The 19,557-nt window shown below is 40.4% G+C and overlaps 1 protein-coding gene across 1 annotated transcript; it reads left to right on the top strand.

Annotated features, from left to right (window-relative positions):
- The first annotated feature begins 10,343 nt into the window (after positions 1-10,343).
- Positions 10,344-11,710, top strand: LOC118207999 (N-acetyltransferase family 8 member 3). Its single transcript, XM_035382239.1, has 2 exons — positions 10,344-10,362; positions 10,951-11,710. The coding sequence occupies exons 1-2, from the start codon at positions 10,344-10,346 to the stop codon at positions 11,667-11,669; spliced, it is 738 nt and encodes a 245-aa protein (XP_035238130.1). The 3' UTR covers positions 11,670-11,710.
- The last annotated feature ends 7,847 nt before the right edge of the window (positions 11,711-19,557 follow it).

Genomic DNA, 19,557 nt, shown 5'->3' on the forward strand with positions numbered 1-19,557 from the left:
TCATTGTGGTTTGGTGGAGACCTAGAGCCTTAATAATAGCTTTGTAACCCTTTACAGATTGATATATTTCAACTATTGTTTTTCTCATAGCTCCTTGAATTTGCTTTGATTGTGGCAGTGTGCTTGTAGAAACATTATGGTGACTACTTCACTCTGATGCTAAGAGTCAATGAGTGAGGTTCAGATTCAACAGAACTGGCTGCAATGAAGACTGGCTGTGTTCAGTCAGCTGAATCCAACTGTCAGCTACATTTGGTAAATTAGTTGATTGAGTAACTAACGGGGCAATTATTTTTTTTGCCTGGGAGAGATGGTGTTTAACAGCTTTTTTCATTAAATAAATGAATAATTAAACAATTGTTTTTGAATAATTGTTTTTTTTGGACAAATATACAATAACAGAGGAATTAGGAAGGGGGGCAAATACTTTTTCATGGCACTATAGACACACACACTTTAACAAGATGCAGTATTTCACCTAAAGTAAAAAATAAAAATAAAAACAGGTCTTAAATTTTGAAACAATAATATACCCTGCCTTGAAAATAAGATTTGATTCTATATTGGTGCAATAAGGCAGCTGGGGCAGTGTCTCTGCCTACTTGCCCCTAATGTTGTGTACCTTTATAAACAGTTCTGCCCCCTATCAAAGTTGATTAAGTGGCAGAGGTGGGTGGGGTCACTGATCAAGAATTCAAATTCAGTGCAGCACTTTCGGGCCTTCACTAAAGTTTCAGAGTTCGTTGACCTTCCGTCGCTATACGATTCATGAGCTGTTTCTATTGATTTAAGCAGGTGTACAGGGTCTGGGCTGGCAAGGGAAAATCTAATCTTGTCACAGGGCTCCCAGGTTATTGCAGAAGACACTCGGTGAGAGGCCACCGAAGCTGGAACGCCCAGGGAACGGGCATTATACATCCCAGCCTTTTCTCATTCTGCTGAACACAGCCAGGCACAGGCAAACCAATACGGTCACACTGCAGCCACTGCAGATAACCAGCCTGAATCCCCGCCATCTCCACAAAAACATCCTGGCAAGTGCGGCGCACACACCCCCCGAGCCCTATTAACAAAGCGTGTTGTTATTGCCTCCGAGGGCATTACGTCCTACTTCAGTCCGAACAACAGCAACACGGCTAATTCACTACTAGCGACGCACTCGGTGTACCTGAGGGGTTAAATACTGATTCGCTGCATTATTCAGGATCACTTCTAGGCTGGCTGCGGCTTTTAGCTGTCGGCTTTGGGCTGTCCTGACCCTGCGACTGTAACAGAAACTAATTATGTCCCTCCACGCATTCACACCTTCCTGATACAGCGCTGAAGCAGAGCCCTCCCAGGCACCTCTCAGAGATGAGCCGTGGCAGTGATCCAAGACTATGACTCAGGCTTCGCCATCCTCACCCTCCGAGATCCTCTCGTGTTGCTATTAGTGTTTCAGTCCATTCAGAGAAGAAAAATAACCGGATTGCCCTCTAAAAGTAGCTTTTCGTAGATGGCATTGCAGTTATCGTCAGAGTTAAGGCAGGCGATTGGCCAGAAGGTGACTTTGTCTGCATATCTTCTTCAATCTGAGAAGCATCAACTGAAAGTTCAATTTTGTTGATTGCTTGGTCAAGGAAAAGTAAAAACCTATCACCTTAAGGCAGTTTATCCCTCGCCATTCCGCGGGCGGACTGAGGATTTCACATCATGTGACCCTTTTGCACAGCTTGGTATTTGCCCTGAACAATGGAGCTCTTATACGTGGCTGAAAGGTAAAATAGCTGCTCGTTCACCCGAGCACTGAACCCGTGACCGACAGGTGAAGAGTCCAGGGTTTCATCCAAAGCACCACAACCAGTGCAAAGTAAACCAAAGAAGCAGGCATGTGTCCCCCAGCAGCACTCAGCCGAGGAGGGTAGAGAATAGTGTTGCTTGGAACTCTTGAAGGAACTGGTTTGATCTTAATAAATGTCCTGCCACTCAACAGCTGAACATCTTTTCACTTCTGAGTTGGGAATTAACAACTACCCTGGTGCCTGCATGTGGAATGCAGGCCAGGGGGCGATTCAGTCTGTGTGGAAAGATACTGCACTATTGTATGATAGTTTCACCTGATGTTCAAGGACAAACAGTCATGGTCAGGTAAATCTTTTGCTATAGAGGACAAAATGTAAGAGAAACCAGTCCATAGGAAAGAATAAACAACGTTATTTTCTCACCCCTTTTCTAACAAATGTTTCTTGGCAGCATGAAATTAAGATTCAAATAACTTTCCACCCCCTGACTCAAGACCTGCTGTTGGTTTTGTCTGGATGCTCAGCCTTATCCCTTTAACTGAAACACAAAGAAAAAAAACATCAAAATGATATTGCTCTGTTGAGCGGACCACCCAATCAAGAGTTAACAGGTTAACAGACCTGGATTCAATCAATATACAGTATGTCTTTTAACCTTGATTTAAAACTAAATGCGAGCATGCGTTTTTTTTTACTCACAAATGCATTTTAGCATATTCATCAGTAACCGAAATGAAAAGAAAAAGAAAAAGCGCATCACAGTAATGCTGACTTGTAACCCCTTAGGTGCCTGGTGGGTATGGGGGGGCGGGTTAATGCAGTTGTACCCTCAGGAGTCCATGCGAAATGGAATCCAACCTACGACAGTTGCTATGCCACTGTGGACTCAAGCCAGTGGCGTCCAGGTCATAGGGCTAAGTCTACAATGGCAGTGAGTATCTTTATTGGCTGCAATTGTGGAAAGGATGTCGGTTTGTTGATTTAAAACTAATGGACGAGATTAAGCCGTCACCCTGAAGCTACGCAGTCATTGGCTGATATTCAATCAAACTTTTGTTCTTAAATTTGACTTACAAATTAAAGGCAAGCATTACGCTTTTCATCACAAACTCAGTTTGACGAGTTTGCTTTATTGATTTCTGAACTTGTCAAACTGTGTTTGTGGTGAAAAAAGAACTTTCTTTTTATTGAAAGTCAAAGTAAAGGACAAGTGTTGATTGAATCCCAGCATGCATTTTGTTTTTTACTCTCACCATTTCCCTCACCTTACCTCACCACAAACTTGTTGAAAGTCAGCCCGGGGCTTCATGGCAATCAAATCATAACGTATGTTGTGGCCTCACATAGTGGCTCAAAATTGATTCTAAATTCTGGCGAATTGTTAATATTAAGAATTCCTATTATATTTTTTTGCCTGAAGATTTTAGGTCTGTGCCCTGTGATAGATTGGCGGCCTGTCCAGGGTGTATTCCTGCCTCTCGCCCATTGCACGCTGGGATAGGCTCCAGCAACCCACGTGACCCTGCCCCGGGTGTAGATAATGGATGGTAGGCCCTTGTGTCAACAAAGGCCATGACAGAAAGTAAATAGTCCTGTTTAGTCCTTTTTCAGTGATATAATATTTCTGCATCCATTAGGTTTACTTATAAGAGCACCTGTAGCCAGCAATGAAAGAGTCTATAACTTCCATGAAATATGGACCTAAATTAGTGTAGCAAAAGACCATGAGAAACAACCATGCTTCATATTGTATTTCTATGATCTATAATGGTATTGTTTAATAGAAACTACCAACACAGTAGAGGTGACAACAGAGTGCTGTTCATTTTTCTAATGAGAACTGATTCAGCAGTGGACAGGAGAAAATGACACTCAGGTGCATACAGTAGTTCTATGAAACAAACGATTTCAATTTAGCTAAATAACTTTTGTTCACAAGAATTTCTTGAGCTACACCACACGCACCAGGAGTGTTGCAATATAAACCCTAATCTTAAAACCAGACTGGAGACGGTACCACGATCTAGCAGAAGGCTGTAGTACACTGTCCTTATGTGATTTATTGTCTGGAGGGATCTTGTGTAGCGAGGCAATAGCAGCCTGGTTAGAATTGAATCTGTCATAAGTGTTTTGTGCCAGCGATCAGAAATATCCTTTTCTGCACCCGTGGTGTAATAGTCATTTAGATCTTTGTTGAAAATGCACAAATATTAGAGGTGGCATCCCTGACGCTGATGGAGTTTCTTCACGGTCGTAGGTTCTGCGGCTTGTGGTTTCATCTGTTAGATATGACTCTTTCCAAGCTCGTTTTGGGACTTTCCTTTTTGTCAAGTAGACTTTGGATGACAAGAGGATGGCATGACAAGCGCATCAAATTTTATTTGCGGCAACAGTATCATGCTCAAGACATTTTGCCCTGAAAAACCTCCCAAAAATACAGTAGTCTGTATAAGCAAAGAATTTATTACTGATTGCATGGTGAAATGTTCCTGTAAGGGTCTCGACTAGGAAATTCCTGTTAAGCGGTACTAAAATGGCACGGTTTATACTGACGTGCCTGTAAGATAATGAGCCCCAACAATGAAAACTGAACACATTCAATGAGCGCTCCTTAATAAAAGCTTTGCAACTCCTTCGTAAGCCTTATGTAACACCTTCGTAAGCTCATAAATATTTGAAACGTATATGGCAATAATTGCAAATAGGCATATGGTGAGATATGTTGTAACCCCCAGCTACGGGGGTAGTTAACCTCCTGGGCCAGAGAGTGCCAGAGAGGGGGGGGAGCCCTCCTAATACTCAAGGATGTAGTCCAGTACACAGGTTATTTTAAAGGAATTCAACTGGTGAGTAGGGATTGCCCAACGGCAATGATGGCAAAAAATAATGTTTACAGGTAGTATAAAACATTAAATAAGACTCTAGAACACATAAGTTAGCAACATCATTCAAGAGACATTGATATCCCTCATGTTCTTAAATACAAATATAAAACAAGAACATCAGTGAAAAATTCAAGTCAATAAATTAGCAGGGGATTGAAACCTGACATTGGAGCAGGACGGGTACTCGTAATAATAGAATCTAAAGATTTATGCATTTCTCTTTAAGGTGGTCTTGCAGTGGCAAAATAGAAAAGAAACAAACTTCATGAGATTAAGTCTTACCTGCTCAGTGATTTCCATATATTATACAGAGGCTTATACCAAAATGGAGACTTTTAAAATACTCATAGCAAACGCCTCAGGCTCTTCATCTTCCCTATACTGTTCCAAGATCCAACCACTCTCCCCAGGTAAGGAAGACAGGAGTTTTTGTAGGGCCTTCCATCATCAAACAATAAAAGCAGTAATCAGGAATCCATTTGCACCAATCAGTTCACAATTATTCAATTATGTGTGCCCATACAAAATGGTGTGTTATCCATACAATTAGCAATCAAACCGCAAAGGAATAAAGTGAAATCACACAAGGCGCTATTAAATGCACTCATCAGCACCTCAAGAAAATGCACCAAATATAAAACACTCATTAGTAAATATTCTAGGGTGCTGTCTGCTTTGTACCGACCACAGTTGTAGCAGGTGACATAACTGACATGCACAAGCCTACAGTATTTGCAGGTAGTCACACAAGCATTTTTGAATGTCTGTGTGTTGCTTATATAGTTATTTAAGTCTTATGAAGGAAAATATATAGGAAGCATTACTGAGAATGATTTTCAAACGAAGAAAAAAACAGAAATTTGTCTTGTAAATGAATAAATCTATTGATCATATGACTCGAGGGAGGACCTAATGTTACCAATGGCAGACCACAGGTTGGGGGGGGGGGGTGAGTCTCTCTCTCCCTGTGCCAAAAATGTCCCTGTAACCAAGCAAGCAAAAGCCCTCAGTCTGGTAATTGATCACATATGATTTGCACTTTTTACCCCAACACTCTGAACCTTCAAAAAAAACTTCATCAATTATTCAAGCGACATTTGCAGAAAGTTTGGGAGCAATTCATAAAACAACTGGGGCAAAACAGGGTGACTATGTAGTGCAATGGTTAGGGAATTCTGAGACTTCAGATAGGACATTGCTATTTTACCACTGAGCAAGATACTTAATGTGAATTGCTTCTGGAAAAATTCATCTGTAAAAGTGGATTTTCCATTTTCCATGCTTTCCTACCACATTAGCTAGTGCAGTAGGACTTTGGCCCAGCAGTGATGCATGTGTTCATATTTTCAGCTGAAGGAATGTTAGATGTCAGTGCTGTTACAGGCCTGTTTTTGGAGTAGAAACTTGTTCAGCCACAGCATGAACTGTTGAACCAAAGTTGGGTATAATGACATCCTATATTCAACTCCCTGGTCAGTCATGCGGTTGAGCATGAAGTGATGTCCCTGATAAAGATAGGAGCTTGTGGTCCCACTCAGTCTTCCCAAATCTTCTCCTCCTCCTCCGGCTACGTGTTCTCTCCCTCACTCTCACTCTCTCTCACATCACATTTCACCCTGAATAAATATGCCTCCAAGGCCCAAGCTCACACAAAACTTCTGAGCGCTGACCAAATAACTAAGAAAGACGAAGTCTGATGTGTTTGTGGTCTACTCTCTTTAGAACATTCTGGAATGCTGCACGCAGTAGGATATTGCCAGTATGACATGGGGATGGACAGTATTTCAAACACAGCATTTTCACACAGTATTTTCAAACACATATGTTTGAAATATGCATTTATGTATTTCCCATCTAATATTATTTTCCTGCCTCTTTTTCCTGCATGGTTTACCCCAGGCATGCCCAAGGTTTTGAGCTTAGTGGACCCGACCAGAGTCTCAGAAATGACCCATAGGCCAAAATATTACAATTCCCTGATGCAAATGTCAGTACATAATTTTGTAAAAACATAAATGTAATAAATTTCCCTAATAGCAAACATACTCCAAGTATTATTACTGCATGGCCTTGCATACCCAATTCTTTTTATATGCAAATGCACTTTCAGAAATGCTGTTTTCAGTCAGCCTGAAAGGGCTCATAGTGATTTTTCCCCATTCATATCACATTTTAAGATGTTTTCATTACAACTCTGTTTACTGACAAAACCGAAGGCCTTTGTAGGCCAAGTTTGGACCCATGGATCATACTTTTGACATCAGTGCTTTATTCCTCTGTGCTACCTGAGTAACCAGAGTTTAACCAAACTCAGACTAAATGTTGGTGTTTTTTATTTTTTTTGCCCATTCCTGAATAGGCATCCACTCTCTCTGCATGTCTGGGGTCTGGAGGGATGGCCTCTGTGGGAAGAAACCTAATCCGGAGGTACAGTCCAGATTAGGATCCTCGAGCACTGAGTGTGAGCATAGCACCTGGCGCAGCTCCAGTGAGCAAACCCAACAGGGCCAAGTAAGACATTTCAACTGTCTCAGATGCTAGGAGGGCAATTAGATTCAGATTAATCCCCAACACAAAAGACCCATGCAGCAACAGTAAACCCAATCATTCAGCCAAGAAGGACCTTATTAAAACACAACTGAGTTTATTTATGGGACAACAGTGTGGACTCCCCAACCATTTTCCTTACTGGGAAAAGGCTTAAATAAGATAAAATAAAAATAACTAATACATTTATATATACTCCAAAAACACCAACACTGGAAATACTTTCATAAATGCATTTATGTATTTATTTGTTTATTTATTTAGTATTTCTAACAGTCCATGTATCTGAACTACAAATGCACTACACATGTAGCAGTATGTATCTTGGATATAACATTTGTCTTTGATCAAGGGTGTGAACATGCTTTTATTTATTTATTCCTTCCAATGGACTGCACCTACACTGCCTGGCCAAAAGAAAAGTCGCACACACTGTTGGACCGCCTTTAGCTTTGATTACGGCACGCATTCATCGTGGCATTGTTTCGACAACCTTATGCAAGGAAACATTTATTTCCGTCCAGAATTGCATTATCGTTTATTGACGATGGGAGTCGAACCACTCTGTAGTCCTCTCCAGCACATCCCAAAGACTTTCAATGGGGTTAAGGTCAGGACTCTGTGGTGGCCAATTCATGTGTGAAAATGATTCCTCATGCTCCCAGAACCACTCTTTCACAATTTGAGCCTGATGAATCTTGGCATTGTCGTCCTGGAATATGCCCGTGCTGTCAGGGAAGAAAAAAATCCATTGATGGGATAACCTGGTCATTCAGTACATTCAGGTACTCAGCTGACTTTATTTTATTTCCGCATAACGTTGCTGAGCCTAGACCTGACCAATTGAAGCAACCCCAGATCATAACACTGCCTCCAGAGGCTTGTACAGTGGGCACTGTCCTAAAAATCTAAACGGCGACTTTTTTTTTTGGCCAGGCAGTGTATTTTAATCAAGTTAGATTGCTGCTATTGAAAGAATATTATGTCTCTCTCTCTCCCTCTCCCGCTGTCTCTCTCTCTCAAAGTGGAATTTTACCACTAATACTTCATCCTTAAGGACCTCTCAAAAGAATGTCACAAGACCGTGTTCAGCCTCAAATATATTCCCTGTGAAATCAGGGTTATTTGTCTGCCAAAGGCAGTGAAAACTTAACATGAAAAATAACCCTGAGACTGACTTTTGAAGGGTACGTAAGTAGGTATGTAATTGAATTCAATTCACTTTTATTTGTATCACGCTTCTTACAACCACACTAAAAGATACTTTAAAAAAACTGGGAATATGAAAAATGAGGCAAGACTGAACCCCAAATAATCCAGCAGGTGCAGTAAAAAAAACTCCTACAAACAGTGGTGAGAAAAAAACTTCTGGGTGGGAAGAACTGCCTGGATGAACCCAGATATAGAGGAGCCCATTCTCCAATCTGCTTCCCACTGCTATTAGTGAAACATATAGTAAGTTAAAATGTTTTACACAGGCAATGGAGAATCTGTAGGAGAAATTAGTGTATTTGGCCAAATTATAACCTGAAGTACAAACTTGCCGGCAAAATAAGAAGTCCAAGCAAAGAAATGTATATTAATATGCAGATCAGGATGGGTGAAGGAGGATGCATGTAGGCCTCCAGGACGCATCTTGGCATGGGCTTTAACCATGAGCAGGTCGGCCTGTGACCTCAGGGTGGGGGACAGAGGCAGATTCCACAGGGCCGAGAGCACAAAGGCAAATAGATTAGGAACTAGATAAGTAAAGCACAAGTAGAGGTCTGAGTGTAATATAGAAAACCCCATGGTGCTTTGCGATGGCAGCCTATCCAAAGAATTTGTAAAAAAAAAGGAGGTGTACACAACCATGAGAGTCATCCTGGACCGACAGCACCCCAACACAGCTCAAAACAGCAAACCTGGGCATTTATGTGCAGTAACACGGTGAGAGCACCATCACAAACTGTCACCATCATCTCAATTCAGCAGACAGCTTTATGGTCCTGATCCATTCTTCCCAGTTCCCACACATCAATATCTGTATTCTGTAGGAGTAATTAATTGGTGTTTTTTATTTTTTATTTTGAGTGTATACTTAATAAACAGATATGTGTCTGAACCCTAGAAAAGAAACCCTGGAAAAGGAAATTATGGTGAATCTAGGTTTAAGGCGAATCTCAAGTTCCTCTAGCTGGACAACTTTGCTGGGATTTGCTGATATATACAGTAGTTGTCATATGTATAGCAGAGGTAGTTAACACTAAGTTGGCTTATAATGCCCCCCGGGGGTAACATATACAGAAAAAAGAGCAAGGGACCCAGTACAGATCCTTGTGGTACCTCATACCTTGGCATTGGGTGCTCAGATTGTTATTTACCCTCACAAATTGATGTCTATCAAAAAGATTTTTCTAGCCTATGGGGGGAAAATGGCGGTCTATGGAACTTAAGCCACTTGTGCAGAACACACAGATGAAAGCCAGGAGTAAAACTTTCAGCAATCTTTAGATTTTTTCCACTCACAGAGGAAATCCAGTACTTTGTCAGTGTCACAGAAAAACCTTGCAACACCAAAACATGTTATTTTCAGGATCAGCAAGCTTTCATCAACACAGCATTATTGTTCAGTCAAACTTTCTTTGTTGTCGAGTAATGAGTTATAGGATACACAGGGCTGAATGTAGGCTTTTAATATGTGAAAAAAAAGAAAATGATATAGAGGTTGTAAGAGGGTCACCTAAGAAGGTTACTGGATTGGATAATTAATTACCTCTTGATGCTTGAAAATGTTCATGTATTATAAGCTACTGTTCTATACACACTGAAGACCTAGCAGTACTGATATTAGACTGAAATAAGACATATGACCTGTTCACACAAAGTTATTTCTGGGAAGCCATACTCACTGCATAACAGTGGTGGTTTAAGGTTTTCAAAGCAACTAATGACAAGGGCATTTGGGGATTATGATTCTGATTGAATTCCAGCCTGTGTGTGTGTGTGTGTGTGTTCAACTTGTTCTGAGCTTCGGGAATGGTTTAGTGCTTACTGAGGCTAAAGTCCACAGAGAGTTTGAGAAAGGGCAAGGAGGGGGACCATTTGCAACAAAACAGGAGAGGAAAAATAAACAGGCAGAAAAAACGGAATGGCATCAAAAAGAAACAGTAAGTGTTTTATTTAAAAAACTTTTTTTTACCACTAGGCTAAGCTACATTGTACTCTGTAATATTTGTCTCGTATTTTGGGCCATCCCCAGCTGAACTGTTGTCTTGTCAGACTACCAATGAGCTTCACATTTATGTAAGGTTCTGGTGAACAGGTTATTATGAATATAAAATGTTGGTTTCCATCTTATTGTCAGTTTGTGCCTGTCTGTGATTTATTGTTGTGCGGGTCTTGTTCCGATCGCTATCAAATCTCTGTCTCCATAATCAGATCATATCAAAATCTTATCTTGCCCAGATTTCAACCATATAGTAACATTTTGGATATTACTTCAGAAATTGTTTTTGATACTTGGTACATTTCAAGGTCCTTAACATTGGAGCCATTCTTAAGAACCACTTAAAATTCTAACTTCAAATTTCCTATACATTTACCTATATTTTCTGACTGATTTCCTAAGTTATTCTTGCCTTGCCCAATGAGGTCCCCCTTGTATATTGTGAAATTTATGTGGATTTTCCACTTAGGAACAAAGACAGATAATGTGTGCTTTATTCTTTTGATTCCCCCCCACCCTTCTCACACAGTCCAGTGTGAAATCAGGCATTACAAACCAGAAGATGAAGACGCTGTTGTCTCCCTCTTTCGCTACGGCATCATGGAACACATCTATCCGGCGTTTTTCAAGGCCATGAGCAACCCCGACCACATGGGGGTGACGTTGAGCATCTCCATGGCGGGATATGTGCTGGGGGGGAGCTCGTACTTCATGGCTCTGCTGGCGGGCGGGGCGTGGGCGGGGCTCGTGTACTACTGCTGCTACGAGATCTACGACGGCTACCTGAGGGAGCGTCTGCGCACGGACATGGGTGACATCCAGGGCCACTTCCTGGACAGGCCAGACAGCTGCTTCTGGGTGGCCGAAGCTGTGGTCTGGGGCAGGCCCAAGGTGGTGGGGATGGTGGCAGTGGTGGGCAGGAGGCAGGAGAAAGAGAGGGGCGACAGCGCTAACGGCGGATTCGACGGCGGGGACGGGAGCTACGCCGAGCTGAATTGGGCCATCGTGTCGTTCCCGCGGCGACGCCAGGGCCTGGGCACGCGGCTGGTTCAGACTGCCCTGGATTTCTGCCAGGAGTGCGGCCTCGACAGCGTGGTCCTGGAGACCAGCTCGGCGCAGACTGCCGCTCTGGCCCTCTACCGCAAGCTGGGCTTCGAGCACACGTTCACCCACACCAACACGCACGTGCACCGCTGGGTCACCAAGCTGGCCAGAGTCAGTGTGCTGAGGATGGAGATGGTGCTCTGACACCCCTGTTTCCTGCCAAACACACTCCAGTGCGCCGCAAATGCCAGTACTATATGCTCTTTGCCTAATGTGGTGTTCTTAGCCAAACACATTAGAGATCCTTTGTTCAATCTCTCCCAGGAGTGGGGAAAAAGTTAATGTATGTCCCAGAAAACAACAACAAAAAAACTAAACTACTATCAAAACTTTTATTATATATAAAACAAAAATTATATATAATATTTGCTTATCCCTGATCTGTTCATAACTGACAGGCTCCTCAACAACATTATGGAATCGTGTGCTTCTTAAAGTCAACGACACAGGAAGTTCTGTATTCCTGCAGGACTTTAGTGCATTGAAATGCCAGTTTAAGTTTCTTGTGCTTCAAATGTAGATAAGTAACGCATGTTTCAGGTAACGCTGAAGTGTATGCATGCAAGGATGTACATTTCAGTTTATGTGTTACTTAATTACATCCACATGTTAGTTTTCTCACGTCAGTCCTCAGGTTTGTTACTTGTGCATGCAAGCCTTAAAACACCAAAAAATAACCTGTTTCAGTTTTGCCTTTTTCCTCCAGATTATTTTATTTCATCTGGGTTAAGAGTTCTACTAATGTTTTCCATTTGCACAACAAAAATAAAAGAACACATATGAAATTGTGGATTCCCTCTTGCCCATTGACTAACAAGGAAAAATAACCACAATGAGAAATTATGTTTGGCTCCTGCCCAGGCTAAAGCTGATTCTGTTCTTCTAAAAGGAATTATAGCCAGCTGACTGACTCAAGCAAGAGCTAAACTTCTTCATGCTTAAAATGCCGATTTGAAGACGTGGAAACATGGGAAAGGCGTTGGTTTTAAAATTCCTTTGGAGGGAAAACAGAGAAATGTGTGTTTCTGGGGTGAAGCTGAATAGAAGCTCCACTGTTCAACAGTTAACTTGGCCCTAAGTGTATTTGTGTTGTACATAATGAAGGTAATCCTAATGCACAACAGCTTCATGAATAATCTAAGCCTATTGTGGGGGTATTTTACAAAATCTCACGGCAAGAATCCACCACTTTGAAGCCATGCTGGGCTTGCGAAACCTTGCTGTACAATTTGTAGAATTTGATAAATTGATCCACTTATTGGCTGAATCATTTACATTAAGCTTATATAGGCTTACACTTTTTGTGAAAATATCACATTTAGCAAGCGACTAGACACATTTAGCATAGGCAGGACATGCTTATTACTACCTGATATATCAGTTGAAACCCATTGAATAACCCAGTAAAATTTAATTTAATAGGCCAGAAACTCTTACTTCCACTTCATTTTGCCAATACTGCAAGAGAAACAGTTTATTTGTAAACTCTAGCTAACAAATAAATGTAAGGGTTAAGTTTTTTTATTCTTCACAAACACAGTTTGGTAAGCTAATTCTGATGATTGCTAAATTTGTTGAGGGCAATTGCTGGTTGAATCCAGGCCTTTACCTACATTCAAGTGTGTTTGATTGAAGTGTCCCTACAGCAACTCAACTTCACACTGCCAGCACACACGGTTCTGATTCACAGTATTAAAGTTAATATACAGCAGACGAAAGCATGGCCTTTCTCTTCTCTTCCCAGATTAAATGTATGGTCAAGTTTTAATTTCTATTTTGTCATCATTTATTTATTTGGGAATAGCTCTGTTCACAGGTGATTCAGAGAGCATAGCCAAATGCTAATGCATTTACAGGCTCAGTAGTCCACCAGTGACTACGTCTAGTAACAGAACAGATTCAAACTAACCCTATTATACACAAAACATGTTTCCCATTGATCATGATCAATACATTATATTGTCATTTTTTGTGAACAAAAAAGGCTGTTCTGATGCTATTCAGTATTCAGCAACACATACCAATGCAATGCATGCTGAGGTGTATACAGAAAAAAGAAAAAGAAACTATAAATGTATACGCTATGACACTCTGTGAGAGCTGCCAAACACCTCTGCAATGATAAGAAAGAAGATTACTCTGTGTAAACTGCATTACGCACATGTCAAGAAACTTCGTCATTTCACAGAAATGAGAGCAGTCTTGAAAATTTCAGTGAAGTTTCAAAGAAAATGTCTCATCACAGTTACAGTAGCTGCATTAGAAACAGATGTAGGCAGTTTTGCTGTCCCATTGAGTTGCATTCTATGTAATTACATTAGAGATAATTGCTTGCACACAATATCTGGTGACTTCAATCTAAAATAATATTTTGTTTGATCATTTTTCATACAGATGCAAATACCTCAGACATGGGGCAAAAAATGCACCTTTGAGCAAGTTACTATTAAAAAACAGAGCAGAATACTGCTGAGAACTAACTAATGGGATGGTGAAATGGACTATATTTCACATTGACCTAGTTTATATGCAATTTAATTATCACATTCCTAAACCATTATCAACATAACAGAGTCTAATATCCAAATGTAATTATAACTTTATTTTTCTTTGCTTGGGGGCTAACTTATTAGACCATTTGCGTATGCAAGAGTGGAGTATTGTTTTCCATAACAAATGAACACATCCGATTTAATTTAATTTACATTTTGAGCTTTTGTGCTGTTAATTATAGATGAGTTATGCAGTGTGCTTTGTTCACTATGCAATCCTCACCCTCAGGTTTATGACATTTTATTCTGTTGAACGAGCACCGACCCCATGTTTGCAACTTACATCGCTCATGAATGAATCCACTTTAATGAGGAAACAGTCACTGCCAGAGCACCTGTACATGCAGACTCTCAACAAAATTTACTCACACAAGACCAATCCCAGTGAAAATCTGTTCTGAGAGGGGGAGCCGCTAAGATTCGCTGGTTAAAAGGCAGATCTTTGGAATCAGAACAGCATTCAAGCTGAGTCTGAATTATGTATGAAACAGTATAACTCCATTAATGCCATGTATATTTCTATCATACATTTTGTATCATGTAATTGTATGAAAGATTTATTTCATATATGATTGTGACCCCTTTCCTACATGTGAGCATATATGAAATCAATCAAAAACAGGACCTGTTTCTGGTATGTTCTGATATATGAAACACATATTTTGCAGTTTGTTAGAACACAACCCCACAGCTATGAAACATTACTTTAAAATATAAAGTATAGAAACAGACCATGCTGTAAAAATAAGAAATAAAAATAATAAAAAAACTTTTGCAAGAAATATCTAGTCACAATCCAAGATGGAAGTGCAACCAGGCTAAACTGAAAGCCCCGCCCCTGTAATAACCAGCCATTCACAGCAGCTCTTACCCTTAGGGAAGCTCTGAGGTCAATTTTCTGTGTAATAAATTGAATTGAGCACTGAGGACATTATATGGAACAGTCACAGCAGCAGTAGCAGTGTGGGGTGCCAAGTGTAAATTGTAAACACAGGTCTTCACGAGTTTCAAAACTGATTTTTGTCTTGGCTTCAGAAAGTAATAATAAAAAAAAAAAGTATCTTCTTTGTGTTGGACCCAGCCACATTCCATTCCATTGTTTTTGTCTGCTAAGTGGTCTATGCTTGTGTTCTTATTTTATGAAAGTTACACGAGTCCTCAGACATTCTCCTCTGCCAGTAACCTTCCTTGGGGTGCAGCCCTCATTTTCAGCAAACAGTAGCTAGAGAAGAATTTGATTAACCCACTATGACTGTGTAAGATCACAATATGTGATTAGAATGGTCCTAACTGAATATTCTAATGGTTATGTAACAATCACTACTGCTAATCATACGTACTGGAGTTCTAGAACACTTGCACTTTTTAAAAAACATTCTAAAGTACACTACATGGGCAAAAGTACCTTGACACCTGAACACCACATCCGTGTGCTTGCTGAACATCTAACTTTAAAACTATGGACATTAATATGGAGTTTTCTACTAGATTTTTGACCCTGGCTGCAGGGATATGCTTCCATTCAGCCACAAGGGCATTAGTGAGGTCAATCACTGATGTTAGGCAATAAGGCCTGGCTCACAGTCAGCATTCCAATTCATCATCAATGTATTTGAGGTCAGGGCTCTGTGCAGGCCCGTCAAGTTCTTCCACACCCAACTCAGCAAATAATTTCTTTATGGACCTTGCTTTGGGCACGGGGACATTGGCATGTTCTTGGCATGGCAGTTCTAGCAGGGCAGAAATTTGACAAACTGACTTGTGAGAAAGGTGCCATGTTGAAAGTCACAGAGCTCTTCAGTACGACCCATTCTACTGCCAATGTGTGTCTATGGAGATTGCATGGTTTTATGCTTGATTTTATGCACCTGTTAACAATGGGCGTGGCTGAAGTAGCTGAACCGACTAATCAGAAGGGGTGTCCACATACTTTTGGCCATGTAGTGTACCCACTCTTCAAAGGGTTACCCACCCTCCTGGTTATATTGCATGTCAGACCAGTGCACAAGGGCTCACACACATCAAAGCCAGAGATGCTGCACCATAACTAGCTATCTGCTCCTCACCACAACCCTGCTTTCCATATAAAGTGTCTGCCTGTCAGGACTCCACAGTACCCACTTTCAGTCCAGCCCCTGTGACTTTTTCCCCAATCGTAAAGAAACTAATTTTGAGCGAGTGTGGCCTTTTTTTTTTTTTGTTTGTGTCTTTGTTTTTCCACACAACTTGTTTGTCGAAATCAGCAAATAAAGACACAGAAGGATAAAGAATGCTGGCGTCAACTTTAATATTCTCCCTAGTCAAGAGAAAGGCTGCCTTTAATTAGACAGGTCCTTACTATGACCCACTTTTATTATTATTTTAAATGTGACCTTTATTTAACCAGGTAGGCCTACTGAGCACTCAGTTCTCATTTACGATGATTAATGAGCCATAGACTGACAGCGAGATTTAATCTATGACTATTTTTATTGATTTATTTCAGTGAATTAAATCATGAACCTTGGTCACTCATACGGCTCAGTATATTTTACTTTCCATCCATATATTTATATAAATATTTTTCCATCCATTCCAGAATGAATGCAGGCATACGGTGATACATAATGAACTTTCTGTGAAGTCTACCGTCCACTTTGTTCACCCTATCATCCCAACAGCTCACAAAATCCACACGCTGATATTTCTGCTATCAGTCTCCTCAGGCAAGAAAAGAAAATGGGAAGACATTATGAAACTTCTTTTGCCCTGTTTGGAACTGATTTATCTGCCTGTTTCAGATGAAGGCTCAGATCTGCTCACTTTGAAAAGATGAGATTTTTTTCATGAAATAGCCCAGGCTACAGCCAGAGAAAGAACTAAGGGTTATTAAAATAATATATAAAAATCTCACCGATAACAATGATTGTAAAGGTGGGCAATAATGTTTGGTTAATTAGTCCATAAAAGTTACAATCTTCAACAGTTTCACTTCCATTGTAAAATGATTGGAGGCACGGGAACGATGTGATTGGTCGAGGGCCAGTGCTGCTGAGCTAGTGTGCCGTTAACAGTCTTTACTTTTATGCTAAACAGACATGCAATGTGGTGGTTTTACACTGCGGCTCCTGCAAGTCTCTTTGGTTAAAGAATGTATGAAATCGATAAATTGTAAACTGCACAATTGTATGTGTGTTTTAAAGAACCGCCAGAAATTCTTATAATAAAATTGTATAATGGAGCATTGAGCGTTAGACATAAAATGATGATAGTAAGCATGATCCTACCCTGTAGCCTTCTTGGCTGATGGATGCATCGAGGGCTCGGTTAGTACTTTGCACGCAGAGTCTCCCCCATTCAAGATGCAAAATGTCGTGCTATACTTTTCTGCATATGCCTTGGACGCTATATTCACCCTCAAATGGTAAAAGTTTAAGGGGGTAGGACCAGAAGCATGGAACAATGTATTTAAGAAGTGATGTCACACCATACACTCTTGCCAGTGGCCACAATAACAGCACTTTCCAAGTTAAAAACTCAATACAGTAACTGAATGGACACTAGGGAAGACCTTCGGGATTACCACCATGAGCCAGGGCCTTGTTCTCTCCAAAATACAGAATCCTCTGTGGCTCTTTCATGCTCTTGGTCAGTTTTTCTCCCAAGTCTAGAGTTAAAATACCCCCCCTACTGGCTAACCATTTCAATGAATAATTGAGCTGCTATAACAAATCCATCTTCTCTCAGCTCATGTAGTGTGCCTCATGCAACAAAAACATATTTTCACACATAAGGAGATCCAGTGCTTAGAATTCTTAAATTGTCACTATTTGTGACAATGGAAGGCTGTTATGATTTGTATATTTATGATATGTATTTTCAGCATTTAACTACAAGAACCAATGATATCGAGACATAGCACTGACTAATTTGTGAAATATGAAATATTTGTTTTAAATGTATAATACTGCAATATTTATACAGGAAAATGTTTTGAATACTATATGATAATGTATTGTGAAATATACTAATTAGTGCTACTTTGGTCACATTTGGATGTGTGTGAATGCAACCAACAGAATGTATTAAGTAGCAGAAATAATAATACAATAATACATGGGCGTGTCGAAGTGTCCCTGACTAAGACACCTAACCCAATTGCTCCCAACGAGCTGATTGGTACCTTGCATGGCAGCCTTTCACCGTTGGTGCGTGTGTGTGAATGGGTGAATGAGAGGCATCAATTGTAAATCACTTTGGACAAAAGTGCTATATAAATGCAGTCCATTTACAGTAAATTTGGCAATACATGGCAATATGCTTTTGTTGTAGTGAAATGCAAATTAGAGTCCTCAAGAAGGCCAGCATTAATTGCAGCTTCTGGCTCAATTGAAACTGTTCCAGGAAAAGTGCAACATAAATGGAATCCATTATCATTACTTTTAAATCAAACTGTAACAAATTCCTTATATAATTACAGGCAATTATAACAATGAGGATAGCTCCAATTTAAGAGTGATTCCTGCCTTCATTTATTCTTTCTGGATCACGATGAGGTCATTTTTAAAGCTCCAAATTAGCCAGGTTCAAGCTTACTTTTACTCAGTTTAATGGTTAAAGGCTGGTGGGAGGCTATTATTGTGTGTGTGTGTGTGTGTGTGTGTGTGTGTGTGTGTGTGTGAGAGAGAGAGAGAAAGAGAGAGTGACAGAGGGTGAAGTGGGTGGGGGGTAAATAAGCCGGTTTGACACTGCTTCCTTCAGTCATTTGGGTTGATAAATGCTTTTTCAATATCTGGCAGTAACGTCATATTTCTGAAGGAGGAGGCCACCATGACAAAATCACCAAGTCACTGTTCATCAGCAAAATTCTAAAAATCAATGCTGAAGGCCCATTCAAAGAATAGAGCTTTAAAAAATGTACAAGTTGAAAAAGTAACAGATGAAGGGTTTTGTGTGTGTGTGCGTATGTGTGTACATGCATGTGCGCGTGTGTGTGTGTTTGCAAGTGTATATGCGTGTTTGTACAGGAGTGTGTGTGTGTGAGAGAGAGAGTGTGGATGTGAGTGTGTGTGAGAGATTGTGTGTGTGTGTGAGAAAGAGAGTGTGGATGTGAGTGTGTGTGAGAGATTGTGTGTGTGTGTGAGAGAGAGTGTGTGTGCACGTGTGTGTGCGTGCTTCATGAAAACAAAGCTTCTGGGGAAACAAGCTCCTGCCTGCCATGTTTTCCAAAAGTTTTTTCTTATTTATCTTCAACACCCCCAAAGGTTGATAAATATATGCATGATATCGCCAATTAATATTTTATGTTTCATAAGCGACTCACTGAATGAAATATGGAAGATTTAATTCAGTCAGCATTACCTTCTGTGTTTATTTTAACATTTTTGGAAGTACAATTTTTTTATGTAATGAAGTGCAATAAAAATGTTCCACAAATATCTAAAAGTTAGTTATTTAAACCAGTGTTTGCTGTGCTTCTCTTCTTAAAATGGGATACATTC

This window comes from Anguilla anguilla, chromosome 11 (assembly GCF_013347855.1).
Source record: "Anguilla anguilla isolate fAngAng1 chromosome 11, fAngAng1.pri, whole genome shotgun sequence".
NCBI classification, from domain to species: Eukaryota; Metazoa; Chordata; class Actinopteri; order Anguilliformes; family Anguillidae; genus Anguilla; species Anguilla anguilla.